Source organism: Rhamphochromis sp. 'chilingali' (genome assembly GCF_963969265.1).
Source record: "Rhamphochromis sp. 'chilingali' genome assembly, chromosome: 12".
Taxonomy (NCBI): domain Eukaryota; kingdom Metazoa; phylum Chordata; class Actinopteri; order Cichliformes; family Cichlidae; genus Rhamphochromis; species Rhamphochromis sp. 'chilingali'.
Window position 1 is genome coordinate 17,877,340 of NC_137939.1, and position 14,642 is coordinate 17,891,981.

The 14,642-nt window shown below is 39.4% G+C and overlaps 2 protein-coding genes across 3 annotated transcripts; one reads left to right on the forward strand and one right to left on the reverse strand.

Annotated features, from left to right (window-relative positions):
• Nucleotides 1-1,419: 1,419 nt before the first annotated feature.
• plpbp (pyridoxal phosphate binding protein) lies at nucleotides 1,420-4,782 on the forward strand. Its single transcript, XM_080898138.1, has 8 exons — nucleotides 1,420-1,577; nucleotides 2,169-2,276; nucleotides 2,376-2,411; nucleotides 2,492-2,567; nucleotides 3,084-3,224; nucleotides 3,305-3,447; nucleotides 3,568-3,666; nucleotides 4,038-4,782. The coding sequence occupies exons 1-8, from the start codon at nucleotides 1,488-1,490 to the stop codon at nucleotides 4,227-4,229; spliced, it is 885 nt and encodes a 294-aa protein (XP_080754264.1). The 5' UTR covers nucleotides 1,420-1,487; the 3' UTR covers nucleotides 4,230-4,782.
• Nucleotides 4,783-5,289: 507 nt separating this feature from the next.
• Nucleotides 5,290-13,500, reverse strand: tmed4 (transmembrane p24 trafficking protein 4). 2 transcript variants are annotated; one of them, XM_080899091.1, is made up of 5 exons: nucleotides 13,300-13,500; nucleotides 11,562-11,662; nucleotides 8,720-8,845; nucleotides 6,845-6,991; nucleotides 5,293-6,733 (listed from the first exon to the last, which is right to left on the reverse strand). In XM_080899091.1, exons 1-5 carry the CDS (start codon nucleotides 13,460-13,462, stop codon nucleotides 6,584-6,586), a joined length of 687 nt encoding a protein of 228 aa, XP_080755217.1. In that variant the 5' UTR covers nucleotides 13,463-13,500; the 3' UTR covers nucleotides 5,293-6,583. The 2 variants fall into 2 exon arrangements, with proteins under 2 accessions (XP_080755218.1, XP_080755217.1); XM_080899092.1 differs by lacking the exon at nucleotides 8,720-8,845 and having other exon boundaries at nucleotides 5,290-6,733; nucleotides 13,300-13,489.
• Nucleotides 13,501-14,642: the final 1,142 nt, after the last annotated feature.

Here is a 14,642-nt window from a genome sequence, read left to right on the forward strand (position 1 = left end):
GGTGGGGGCGGGCAGTGTTTTGGAAATGACAGTCTTCATTACAAAGCTTTCTTCGTTATGAATTAGCATACATGTTTTTATTGAACATTTGAAGAACTAGCAAAAAAAACAAACTCTTGTAGAGGACATAAAGTCAGAGATAGAAAAGACAAGGAGCAGGTGCATCTAGTACAGGTAGAGCTGCTGCAAAAACCCATAGAGCCCAGCAGCCAGCGTAACAAATTCTGGATCCTTTGCTTTTAGTTAGCATTAGCAGCGTATCCTGCATCCGATGTGAAAGGACTTTTATGCTGCGCACTGTGACTCACAGCAATGGTGCTGGGTCAGCCCTGACTTTGTGTTAAACTAATCCTAAAGTAATAATGTTATTTCTAACCACTGATATACCACAACTTTTTCCTTTCAACAGCTACTGAAAGTTTGGGGACCTAGCTGCTATCGGATACAAACGGTATCACCCTTCAAGGACCTGCAGTTCAAAAAAGCGCCCCTCCGACAGCCAAACCCATCTGTTCTCTGATTGGATTATTACATTTGTGATTGACATGACATTGACCAATCAGATGAAGGGTAGAAAAATAGGGTCAAAAATCCGTACTTGTAACTTGCAGGGGTTTTTTTTTCTAAGTCCACACACAAATCTTTTTTACACATACAAATCTTTTTTACGCACACACAAATCTTTTTTACGCACACACAAATCTTTTTTACACATACAAATCTTTTTTACGCACACACAAATTCTTTTTACACATACAAATCTTTTTTACACATACAAATCTTTTTTACGCACACACAAATTCTTTTTACACATACAAATCTTTTTTACAAGTACAAAATATTTATGACCACATTTTGAGCCCATAAAAAAGCAGCCAACATTGTCTTTAAGAGAACTACTAAAGACTACACAAATAAATGACTAAACCTGTCTTATCCTAATGCAATTCTTATATTTAGAAAAAGCAGTAAGTGATCACAAATATATAAAGTGTGTGTATTGTTTTAGATATGTTTTTAATGCAGGACATGACCGAAATAAAGGTTTTACTGCCAACAGGTTGTATCTACATACACAAAAACAAAAACACCAATGTCATTCCTTTTCAGTAGCATGTCTCCCAGACTGCAGCAGCCAACAAATGCCTCTGGATACTGTTGTCCTTTATATGTCAGCAGCACATAAAATCTGCATCTAGAAAAACCTGGTAAAGACAGTTTTGCTGACCTTATTCCTAAATATGACTTCAAAAAGTTTTTTTCTTCTGGCCTGAAGCCGGAGAGGAATTCTCACTCAGGTTTCAGTTCCGGTGTGTTTGAGTGCTGTGTGCATTTGTAATCATAATGCGCAAATGCTGACGGCGGGTCGACAGGGGGCGCACTCCGGACGACTGACTTCCCGTTCAGCTGGACTTTTATTTTGAAAGCCGAGTGTCGTCAGTGCGGACGCGTTTCTTTACGTTCTGTGTCATAGCAGTTTTAACGGAATGTGGAAAGTAGCGATGTCGGAGGAAGTTGCCAAGGCTTTGCAGTCGGTAGTGGAACGGGTGAACCAGGCGGCGGCCCGGCGGCCTAAGGTAACTGCAGGCCGGGATGCTCCTCTCGGTAGCGCCTCTGCCTTCGCTCCTCTCTTGGGGCCCTGAGAAAAACGTGCTGCGGCAGCACGAATCGTTATGTAAGGCTGCCAAACACTTCAACCTTTGAATGGGAGACAGTCGGGCTTGCGGCAGCACTTTCATAACACCCCATGCGTGACAGTGCGTGCGGGGAGCATGGTACACGCACTCTGGCTGTGTTTGCGTGTTAGTGGGTACAGATGATGTCTGTCAGTTACTCATTCCATTATTGTGTGACTATTGCTCTATGGGAAACGTCCACGAGTGTAGATGTCCTTTTCAACAAGTGCCACTCCATTCAAATAGAATCAAGGTTGATGTAGGTCACAGCTGTGGGAACATGCTGTGAGCTGGTTTATCTAAATGATGAGGAGCAGCTGAACGATCTGTAGCAGGATGTGGATGCAGCCGGAAGCATCGTTGTTTTGGATGATGCTGACAGGGTTGACTCACTCCTCTGCAAAAGACCTCTGCTTGCATGCTGCATCACACGCTCCTCTGCTCATGCTCACTGATACGGATGAAAAATGAGCTTTTGTTGTCCTTCCTCAGACACTACCAGCTGTACCACCCCGCCTTGTAGCTGTCAGCAAGACAAAACCCCCAGAGATGGTTGTGGAGGCCTACAAGCAAGGGCAGCGGAACTTTGGGGAAAATTATGTGAGTGTGCAACACTGCCAGCGTCTCTGAATGACCTGTGAGGAGAATGAAGGTGGACAGTAATACAGATGATTGACGTTGCCCTTCATTTCTCCCTAGGTTAATGAACTTGTTGACAAAGCTTCAGATCCTCTGGTAGGTTCACATATTTTAGAAGATTGGATTGCTCCTCCCCCACCGCAGACCTTGACCTTGTTTCTTTTCCCTTCATCCAGATTTTAGAATTGTGTCCAGAAATCAAGTGGCATTTTATCGGCCATCTACAGAAGAATAATGTCAACAAACTTTTGGGTGAGTGACCATCAGCTCTCTCGTAGAGGTCACAGACCTGTGAAATGCTCTCTCAGAGTGCTTTGTGGTTATTCTAAGGTTTTATGTAAACCTAAAAAAAACCCTAAAAACATCTTGTCGTTAGCAGGTCTGAAAATTGGGTAGATAGAACCTCAGATGAACAACAACACGTCATATTACACTGTCATTATCTGTTTTAACAAAACAGTGTTTGAAAAAAGTACACTCTTACTGCTACCATAGTAATTAAAGAGAGAACAGTCAGGTACTTCTAATCGTTACAAGCGCGTCTATAAAGGCAGACTTTTGTCAGTGTGATCATTTGGACCATTCGGGTGTGTGTGTTAACAAAGGGAACACAATCAGCAGTGATCTTTGAGAAGCAGTGTGGGAAGGGCCATGACGCTTGTTGGGTGTACTTTCTCTTTACCATGACTGTACCAAATTAAAGCTATTTCTAAATAAATAAGTGAATACATACAACAGCATGATGCCCTTTCATCCTCATTTTTGCAGGAGTGCAGAATCTCTTCCTTGTGGAGACAATCGACTCTGCAAAACTGGCTGACAGGGTCAACAGCTCGTGGCAGCGCATCAGAGGAGCCAGCACACAGAGGTTAAAGGTCATGGTTCAGGTCAACACCAGCGGAGAACAGAGTGAGTGCTTCTTGGGTGTGACGATCTGATCACCAACACTGCTGCTGTTACGTGAACAATGCGTCAAATGTTTGTCTTAGGCAAACATGGCTTGCCACCAGAGGACACGGTCAACACGGTGAAGCACATAGTGACACAGTGTCCCGCCCTGCACTTCTTAGGACTCATGACCATTGGGCGCTACGGCTATGACCTCACTCTGGGGCCCAACCCAGACTTCCAGGTACGAAACAATTACAGAACGGCTACATTTACCTGTGGTCATTTTTGTGTGCACCAAGAAAAATGAAAAACACTATTAATATTAGTGTCAGTCTGTAATCCTAACAATACACCTGCACAGATGCTGCTGAGTCGGAGACAGGAGGTGTGTGACAGTCTGAAGCTGCCTACAGAGGATGTAGAGCTGAGTATGGGTATGTCCACCGATTTTGAACATGCGGTGAGTGTCACTCCTGTATGGAAGCTGGTAACAGCAATTTAAAAAAACTTTGTGTCCAAATTCTGAAATCAAATTTCTTTTGATTGACTTTGATTAAAGTCAATGATCCTCTGTAGGTCATGAATGTCTGTGTCAAACCCCACATCAGCACATACATTGCATTTCCTAAAAGTTGAACTTTGAAAAAAATGTCAACATTGTACCGGCACTGCAGAAAAGATCAGTGGAGTCATCATGAAAATCTGACTGTCTGCACAAACATTTGTCCTTGGAGACTCCTCAGCATTGTTGCTGATATTTGATTTGAATCTGCACATCCTATTTTCCTCCTTTTTAACTGTTGTTTTTGTTTTCTTTGCTTCCATATAAAGATTGAGGTGGGTTCCACCAATGTGCGAGTGGGTAGCATCATATTCGGCAACAGGGAGTATCCCAACAGTGCACTGAACACTCCTAATCCTAGTCCTGGTCCCAGTCCAGTTCCCAGTCCTGAGAAAACATCTAAGATGGTGTCAGAAGATGCCGCCAAGAAGATGCAGCACCTCACCGTGTCTGAACGCTAAGAAAGAGCCTCTCCTTCTTTGAAATACCTTTAATTAAAAAAGCAAAACAAAAGAGCTCTGCTCTTCACATGCAGAACGAACAGAGCGGTGAAGCAGATCTTTTCCACACAGCCTTGTGGAGCTAGGATTGAGGAATCCTGCATTAATTGTAAATTGTATTTGCCTAATCCTAACTTTTTGTGTGCCCTTGTTGCAGTTTAAGCATTAAAGTGGCATTTGGCACAGAGCTAGAAAACCTTTTTAACGTTGTTTAACAAGTGTTATTAACGTTTAGTGCCCTGACTTGCTCCTCATGGAAAACCTTTTAGTCAAGATAACTGGATACAAGACAAACTACTGAAAACACGACGACTTCAGTGTTTTTGCGTGAGGTTTCTTTGGATTCTTGTGCTGGTGTGTGATATTTTCTACTTTTCCACTCAAACACAGGACGGTGCTGAAATGTGTCTCCCACAGATCAGGACCTCCACACAGCACAGTGTACCACTCTTGTTGAACATATGAAACAAAGACCTGATTTAACAAATAAATCATTTATCCCTTTATAATGACACATTGTATTGTGTGTTTGATATTGTTCTGTTTGGTGTGCCAAAGGTGACAAAACTCTATTCTTGATATTAATAAACCTGAGCGTAAACCGAGGAAGTGTTTCTGTGTAGCAGTCTCGTGTCCGTGCTGTGGTGCTTTGGAGGTGAGTGTGAGGGTTAACCTATGCAAAGTGGTGATTTTGTTTCATCATCCAACTAGGTTTTCACACTGCAGCTCTGATGGTGTAGCAGTGGTTTATTTACCGGTATCACAAGATCTGTGTGTGTCTTGTTTTTTTTTTTTTTTCTGTCAACATGGGGAGAAAAAAGGTCAGTTTGTGATTTAATGTGTGGTTACTGTCCTACCGAGGCATTTCAGCATTGTTTGGTTTGGAATCTGGCTCACAGGGAAGCTGAAGCCAAGCAATAAATTTTATTGTTGAAACGATGATCCATTTGCTGTGTATTTCTTCTCCTTAGGACAAAGTGGCGCAAATAACAACAACAAAAAAAAGTTCAGCCAAAGTTTTTTTTTTTAATTATTTTTTTATTAAGCATGTGAAACAAGCACCCAGACCACAGTAAAAAACAGAATATTTCCAGAGTGGCAATTTAACATTTCTGAAAAGGCTTTAGTGCATATGATATCTATGGATCTGAAATTGGATCTAAACTCTGCATTTAAGAAATGATCAGAAATCTTAAAATGCTGTCCTGCTAATGTTTGACAGTCAACTTGGCTCTAGCCCAGCGCAAAAAAAAAAAAAGTCACAACTGTTCAATAAATAAGTTTTGTTGAAACACAATCTAGTGTCAGGAATGATAAGTGTAGAGGCTCTTGTAGTATTAAATCCTTGTAAAAAGCATTAGAAAAGGGCAGCCAGTATCTATACACACATTCCTGTTGTTAATATCATAAACTGGCTCTACAGATAGATCTGGTATACTACAAACAATACATTGTCTGTAGAAAGATGGATGGTAACACTTTAACATTTCATTTCACACAAACAAGCAGCATATAAAAGGTTTATAATATAACTGTAAGCCTATCTCGACGAGTGGTTTAATATTGGTATAGCTTCTGTAAAGCACCTGAAACAATATCAAAGCTGTAGCTCTAAAATATTCAATAGGTTAAATAAATATTAATATTATATATAGCTAAATATAGCTATAGAAACTCACAATGCATTGAATAAATCAACCTAATGTATATCACAGAATCATGATGTCATTGCTATTGTGGGCAAAGTATCGTGAGTTAATCTTTGAATACCTGTATGTGCGTATTTAACACAGTTCTGGAATAATTATAAACTATTTATTATGCTGCTTATAAAAACTAACTGGGACTCAAGCACTGAAATGGGCGCAAAAGGAACCAAAGGCATTATAGTATATGCAGAAATGTATGTACCTGATGAGTACAGCTGAAATCCTATGGTTAAAAGTTACAAAACCTGTGTGAAACTATGTGTAACACTAACAATGACCAAAATTAAATACTTATAACAACTTCAGCATTCTCATTTTTCTTCATATACAATCACAAAAATGCTTTTTCCTGCACTTTAAGATAGAAAAGTGACACGTCCAGTGTTGTCAGGATTACACAACAAACCGTTTTGAGTTACTGTGGAAAAACTAAAAGGAAAGGAAAAAGCCACATTACCCGGGACACAAAATTGTATCTGCAGATTTGCGCGTACCATTTATGGCTAATATTAGGACCAAGTGTCTCCTCCTACACCTTTTTATTTGGGTGAGCAAAGTCTGTCTGCTCGTGTCATTTCACACTCACTGATTCTGTTCACACTCACGTTACACCAGTTTCTTGGCCTCAAAGAAGCTCTTCAAATGCTTCATCTGCCAAATACCAGTGACGATGAGGATGACCGTCTGAGCAATGGACCACCAGAGAACACGCTGGTTGGTGCTCTCACTCGTCATGCGAAAGCGCTCCTCACGATACTGCAGAAGAAAACCAGCACATTCAAGTCACTGCAGTGGCTTCAACTCCAATACTTTTGACATAAAACAGAACTGTTTTGGTTTTTTTTGGTTTTTGTTTTTTTAACTCACCCTCTGGTAGTTTTGCTCCTTCTGGATCTGTTCGACTTGGTCCAGCAGCTGTCGGACTCGTAGCTGCAGCTCGGTGAGTTTGTCCTTAGCTGCAATTTCAGGATAGTTGTTGGTATGTTCTCCCACTTGAATGTCCAGATGCACTCTCTACAGTAACAGACACTTCAGATTTACATGTTTTTCAGTCAACTTCAGATCAAGAACTTCCTTAGAATAAGCTAAATTGATGTACTAACTAAAACCTTAAGTTTTATTTGGGAAATGGTGACTACAGCTGCACACTGTCCTTATGAAATAATTTTTTTTAGACCTTAAAATTTCACTCCTGTCTGGAAGCAAAAAGTAGCAGGTTCTCCTTCCACAGAAGAAGAACGGTGACATCAGTGGGATTCTTTGGTGCTAATGTATCCTTGATATCCTTGAAGGTATCAGTTCATGCAGTGCACTGGCCTGCACCACGATTAGTATAAGACAGGGGCAGGGATAGCTCAGTAGGTAAAGTGGTCGCCCCATGATCGGAAGGTCGGCGGTTCGAATCCACTTAACGGCTACCCTGAGGTACCCCTGAGCAAGGTACCGTCCCTACACACTGCTCCCCGGGCGCCTGCTTAGTGGGCTGCCCACTGCTTCACTGAGTGAATGGGTCAAATGCAGAGAAAAACAAGTAATTTCCCCATGGGGATCAATAAAGTATCCATTATTATTATTATTATTATTGATTATGATGTTTTCACTCAAAGCATAGTTGAAATGCTAGCACCAAGGTCCCAAGAATATTGAACTGTACTGATTTAAGAACCTCAGCTAATCTGGTGGAAAAACCTTCCAAGAGGCTCGAACAAAAGGATCAGAATGGGCTTAGGTCATTTCCAGCATAGCTCAACACACCCATATTTATTGGTGTTATTTTACAGCACATACATTATGTTCTCTGGATACTGGCATATTGTTTGCTACTTCAGTCTGAGGTGAAGTGCAGACTAGTGCCAGACCAGACAGAAAGTTAAGAGGCTTTTTTTTTTATATATAAAGATTAAAACAAACAAACAATATCAGTGAAAACTATTTTTAGGCTCACTGATGTGCCCAAAAAAATATATTAACATAAGTCTAAGATGTATGATAATAAATAGGTAATGCAAAAATACAAAAAGAGACAATACTTTTAATTTATCTAAGGTAGCACTGTGCTTCTAGTGACTTGACTCTACATTTACGCTGCTGATCAAACAGCATTAAGGTAGGCTGCCACTGTTGTTGTTGTTTCATTGCGTCTAGGGTTAACTCACCTTCAATCTCAGACTTTCTGAGAAATTTAAGTTTTTAGACACAAGTAAATGTGTTATCTAACACTGTTGTGAAGGTCAAATACTTCAAAAAGGGTGACAGAGTTTTCATTTAAGAAATCTGGTCAACTTTGTATTACAAGGATTATTTATCAGTTATAAACTTACCCTTATGTAGCTAGGGTTTTACCATTACTTTAAGACCTAATTCATCAACTAATTTTTTTAAATCACTTAATTGAATAATTTAAATGTAATTATCTGCGGGTATTCAGCTCATTTTTTAGCTACTTTTAGCTAGCAATTTCAAACTTACCAACTGAAATTGCTCAAATATAAACAATCTCTACCCATTATAACCATTTATACACTAAACTTGACTAAGATCACACTTTTTGATTCTTTTTCTTTTTTAATGATTTATCAACTACTTTTAGGTCGTTTATTTTTTAAACTACTCATTTAATGTACAGTTTAAACATTTATACACTGCTTAACATTACTCAGTTATTGTTAAACAAATGCTAATTATTTTTAATGGAAAGCAGTCTGGCAGTTCAAAAAGTCAGACGTGCACTTCTGCACATACCAGTTTTCCACCTGCAAACAGAGCCATCTTGGTAGAGTTTGAATGCAAACAGATCTGATGCTCTCCAGGTGTATGGGAAGTAAATGTGAACCGTCCATCCGATCCATACTGACGCGAAAGGATGATCTGGGGAATGTGTAAGCAGCAAATGCTTAGATTTAACTTATATGTTCCATGTGCAGGTGTGTATTAGAAAACTATGGAGCTACATTGGTATCAAAAGGGTTGCAAAAGTGTATGTTATAACCAAGAAGGGTAAACTAAGATTTACAAATGTGTGTTCGTACTCACAACTGCAGGCTCCAATCCATACAGGTGTACAAAACTTTTTGAATGAAGGTAAAACTCTTTTGCAAATGCAAATATCCAAACCTGAATAAATACTCATCATTTATGCACATTTTTAAGTTCAGCTACATAAATTTTATGATTTTTGCTTTCAAAAGGCTTCCTCCACAGATCAATTCAGAGATGCACAGAGGGGTTTGGGACTCTTTTCACAGTGTCAGCTTAGAACAGATCCACAAACGTAAGCAGCGTTCAAGTCCTGTTAAAAAACTGGAAGATCTGGCAATCTTGTGGATTTCTGCATTACTTCAAACAACACAGACATTTTTGTTTTCTAAATACACAAAAAAAAAAACCTGTCACCCTTCACTTACAGATCCTATACAGTAATATACAGTGGGGCAAAAAAGTATTTAGTCAGCCACCGATTGTGCAAGTTCCCCCACTTAAAATGATGACAGAGGTCAGTAATTTGCACCAGAGGTACACTTCAACTGTGAGAGACAGAATGTGAAAAAAAAAATCCATGAATCCACATGGTAGGATTTGTAAAGAATTTATTCGTAAATTAGGGTGGAAAATAAGTATTTGGTCACCTCAAACAAGGAAAATCTCTGGCTCTCACAGACCTGTAACGTCCTCTGTAAGAAGCTTTTCTGTCCCCCACTCATTACCTGTATGAATGGTACCTGTTTGAACTCATCATCTGTATAAAAGACACCTGTCCACAGCCGCAAACAGTCAGACTCCAAACTCCGCCATGGCCAAGACCAAAGAGCTTTCGAAGGACACCAGGAAAAGTATTGTAGACCTGCACCAGACTGGGAAGAGTGAATCTACAATAGGCAAGCAGCTTGGTGTGAAAAAATCAACTGTGGGAGCAATCATCAGAAAATGGAAGACATACAAGACCACTGATAATCTCCCTCGATCTGGGGCTCCACGCAAGATCTCATCCCGTGGGGTCAAAATGATCATGAGAACGGTGAGCAAAGATCCCAGAACCACACGGGGGGACCTGGTGAATGACCTGCAGAGAGCTGGGACCAAAGTAACAAAGGTCACTATCAGTAACACACTACAACGGCAGGGAATCAAATCCCGCAGTGCCAGACGTGTTCCGCTGCTGAAGACAGTGCATGTCCAGGCCCGTCTGAAGTTTGCCAGAGAGCACATGGATGATACAGCAGAGGATTGGGAGAATGTCATGTGGTCAGATGAAACCAAAGTAGAACTTTTTGGTATAAACTCAACTCGTCGTGTTTGGAGGAAGAAGAATACTGAGTTGCATCCCAAGAACACCATACCTACTGTGAAGCATGGGGGTGGAAACATCATGCTATGGGGCTGTTTTTCTGCCAAGGAGACAGGACGACTGATCCGTGTTAAGGACAGAATGAATGGGGCCATGTATCGTGAGATTTTGAGCCAAAACCTCCTTCCATCAGTGAGAACTTTGAAGATGAAACGAGGCTGGGTCTTCCAACATGACAATGATCCAAAACACACCGCCCGGGCAACAAAGGAGTGGCTCCGTAAGAAGCATTTGAAAGTCCTGGAGTGGCCTAGCCAGTCTCCAGACCTCAACCCCATAGAAAATCTGTGGCGGGAGTTGAAAGTCAGTGTTGCTCGGCGACAGCCCCAAAACATCACTGCTCTCGAGAAGATCTGCATGGAGGAATGGGCCAAAATACCAACTACTGTGTGTGCAAACCTGGTAAAGACCTATAGTAAACGTTTGACCTCTGTTATTGCCAACAAAGGTTATGTTACAAAGTATTGAGTTGTATTTTTCTTATTGACCAAATACTTATTTTCCACCCTGATTTACGAATAAATTCTTTACAAATCCTACCATGTGGATTCATGGATTTTTTTTTCACATTCTGTCTCTCACAGTTGAAGTGTACCTCTGGTGCAAATTACTGACCTCTGTCATCATTTTAGGTGGGGGAACTTGCACAATCGGTGGCTGACTAAATACTTTTTTGCCCCACTGTATGAAGGTTAATATATGGTTCAAATATGCTGCTGCTTCCTGGTGGATGCTCTTCCGCTACAAAAACAGCCAATCAGTATGCCTCTGCGGATTGGAGAACAGCACGATAAGCCATCCCTCTGGCTCATCCTCTTAAGTTAGTACAAGATAACTATTCTGCTGTATAATCGAAATATAGATATAATTCAGGTAATGTGGGATAACTACATCTGAATCACCTTACCAGTCTCAGAACACAGCACAATAGCATTCATCTTAGCTTAATGACTAACAAACATATGTAAGATTTATGAAAGCAAAAATGATCAATTTAGATAGCTGAACTTAAAAATCTGTGTGTCAATGATTAGCATTTATTCACGTTTTCATATGTGTATTTTGTAAAATTGTCTTTTGTTTTTCAAATTGCTTTGGATTTAGATTTGAGCACACATTTTTGACTACTCCAAAATACAAATTGTACCATTTTGCAAATCTTAGTTTACACTTGTGGAACATAGAGCATTCATTTGAGAATAATTTCACTCCATGGAAAATTACCTCTCATGTGTTTACCTTTGTGTCTGGATCCTTGATCTCAACATGCATCCCAAGACCAGGGGTGGATGGAAGGAAGGAGCCGGTTTGTTTGTCCCACAATTGAGTCCTGTACTTTCCTTTTAAATAAAATAAAAAATAAAAAAAAACAAGCAAACATACCATCAATGGATCATGTAATCATTCACTTCTGCACTGCTAACACAGCCAGTAAAGTGTGTTTATATTAAACATACTGTTGAAAATACTATCATAACACTGAACAAGGGTATTTACACAAGATGTACAGGGTCAGGACATAAAAACACATTGAATGGTAAAGCATAAAAAGCAAAATGTAAGTAAGTAAACACAGTTTATTTTTCTTTTTTTTATTTCAAATATTTGATGCATTAAAGTGTAAATATACAACAGTTCTCAGTGGATCTGTAGTTTTAACAGCCTTTAACATTTATGCATGTTTGGGTATAAAGGCAGATTTCACTTTTGGAAATGCTGGAATTCAGTTTTCTGACGTTCTAAAAAGCATTCATGAAAATAGCGGAGTCAGCTTAAGATCTTAAAAATGCAAGTGGAACAATCTCTACATCCTGACAATATGCATATTTCTGTTCATGTCAGGCAAAAAATTGTTTTTAAACACAAAATTCACAAGCTAGTAAATGTATCTGTGTACAGAGGCCTAAATTGGAATTTCTAAACTCAAAACACCACTGCTGCAGTTAGTAAAATCACTGCTGGCAGAGTGTTGAGAGCAAGACCAAAAATATTAAACTGTAAGGGCCAAAACACTCAGTAGAGTTAACGGAGTGTAGCATTATAGAGTCACCTTTTTTTTCTTTTTGGTTTTTTTTTTTTACACCTAATTAAAGCAGCATTAAAAAAAACAAACTCATTTCTGAGATCAATTTAAGAATGTTTTAGTATTCTGAGTGCAGCTGAACCCTTACACACATCCTAAAAATGCATAAATACATAAAATGCAAAGATGTGACACATATAAAAAGTAAGGTAAGTACAATTTTGTGGATACTGTTCCTAAAATTGGTTTAAAAAAATACTGTCATATATTAGGTGCATCACCATCATTCTGTTCAGATTTCTAGTAATATGAATATTGTTACCCAGTGTGAAAAAGAAATTGAGTTTCGACAATTTTTAAATAAAAAAGTCTTGGTGAAAGCGTGTCATTTAAATCTATTACACCATAAAACTACAGTAAAGATCCATATGCTTAAAATGTACCGAATCAAGTGTACTGTGAAGGTTACTTGCCACAAATAGATCTGCGGGGAGCAGTGCCAATGCATTCATCCGAGTGAAGGTAAAGCTAAACCTTCTAGATGTGGACAAATTATGAATTCAAGGCTGGCACAAATATTTACAATACTATTTCGGCAATACTTGACACTAATATGGGTTGTTTATATATATATTTATACGTATGTTAACCCGTCCAGTTTTACCACGTACAACTCCAACTATGCTAGCTTCAGGTGTAAAATACTGTTTAGCTAACTAAGATTAGAAACTCACTTTAACATATTTTTTAAGTATAAAGAGACAAACCGATTGCCTCTTTAGTAGGCCAAAACTTGACAGTTTGCTGCTTAAACACTTTTAACCGGTGTGAACACCGTGAAGAAGTCTTCGTGTGGTCCCCGTTGTCATTTCCAACGCAGCATCTCTGCTGCAGCCAGCTGTTAGCGTGTACCGTTAGTTAGCTAGGTTATGCTTACAAGCGAATAGTCCTTACCAATAACCATGGTCTCATCCGGAATTTCTTCAATGAAACATTTTTTCTCCGTCTCCCCTATGTGAAAATAAAGGCTGTCACTTGGATAAATCCAAGCTAGTAATAAAATAACTCCAGCAGCCGGGAAAGACAGCATCTTGTGGCCTCTTTCACTTGGGCGCATCAGCACAGGAAGTTGTAAAGCCGCTGCGGCTACCTGACGTTTCTCTCTCGGTGAAAAAAGGAAGGGGATTTCCTAGTGTAAGGAGGTGCCCTGAGTTTAACCTCTCAGGCACGACTTTCTTCCACGCTCGTCCACGATTCACCCCGTGAATAAGTTTTATATTTTAGTGCACAGACCTTTTTAATAAATTCAATAAATAGATCTAAAAATCCTAATCCTTAATCCTAACAGAAACCCACTGTATTATGAAAAAGAAAAACATATTAGTAGTGACCGAAGCCTCATCTTGGAATTGTTGGATTATTCTGATGCAGTTGAAACCAGTTTTTTAGTAAAATGACTAGATGTTACAATGCCTGATAATGCATTGCTTTAAATGGAGAAAATCTTGAGGGATGGCTGTTATGAGAAAAGGCAGCCCAGAAACTTTACCAACGGGACACGTCGTTGTGTGCCTCAACTTTCGGTCTTTTACCCAAACTTATCTGCCATTTTTCCTCTCTTGGTTAGGTTTAGGGATCAGAGATCTGATCTAGGTTATCATATTAAAATTTGGGACACATCGTCAATAGTGGACATTGGATTCATCAGGTGTTTCAGCCATTATCACTAGACACCCTCATCCATTGAGGCCCTGCAGGGTTGATCAGGCCCCGGAGTGTGTCAGTGGTTTATGTTAAATTGTTATTTCTCTTCTTCTTTCTTCTGTTTAGTATTTTGTCTTAGGCCTTTTTATTGACTTGATACAAGTGAGTTCTGTTTCCTTTTTATAGTCCCTCAAGGTGACAACGTCGTATGTTTTAGAAAGATATTAATAGTTTGATTATAACTAATTTCAGTTTATACCCAAAATATCTAACCAGCTTTAGTCACCGAAGTATTGTCCGCTAGTACTAATGGTATCAATATTGAAAGTTAATATTTGTATATATGCCACTGTTATGTCACTTAGCTGTGTATCTGTGTAATTTAGGCATGAAATCAGCAAAATCTGTAAAACTGATCATTTAAGCTATGAGCATGTTAGCTCTTTTAAAGCTTTAAGCCAATGAGTGATAGTGATTGCAGGCTGGTGCCACAACAGTACAGTACATTTAACACTTGAGTTGATTGATTTTATTGGTCTGAGACTTAGGTGGTGCAGAGCAGCACCTCATTGCGAGACTGACACAGAAAACTG

Excerpts from the sequence above, each read along its gene's own strand:
- plpbp (XM_080898138.1), top strand. The coding sequence starts at position 1,488 with ATGTGGAAAGTAGCGATGTCGGAGGAAGTTGCCAAGGCTTTGCAGTCG. Across the intron at positions 1,578-2,168 it reads CGGCGGCCCGGCGGCCTAAG|ACACTACCAGCTGTACCACC; the intron begins GTAACTGCAGGC and ends GTCCTTCCTCAG. Across the intron at positions 3,667-4,037 it reads CCACCGATTTTGAACATGCG|ATTGAGGTGGGTTCCACCAA; the intron begins GTGAGTGTCACT and ends TTCCATATAAAG.
- tmed4 (XM_080899091.1), bottom strand. The coding sequence starts at position 13,462 with ATGCGCCCAAGTGAAAGAGGCCACAAGATGCTGTCTTTCCCGGCTGCT. Across the intron at positions 8,846-11,561 it reads TCAAGGATCCAGACACAAAG|ATCATCCTTTCGCGTCAGTA; the intron begins GTAAACACATGA and ends CACATTCCCCAG. Across the intron at positions 6,992-8,719 it reads TGTTTGCAGGTGGAAAACTG|AGAGTGCATCTGGACATTCA; the intron begins GTATGTGCAGAA and ends CTGTTACTGTAG.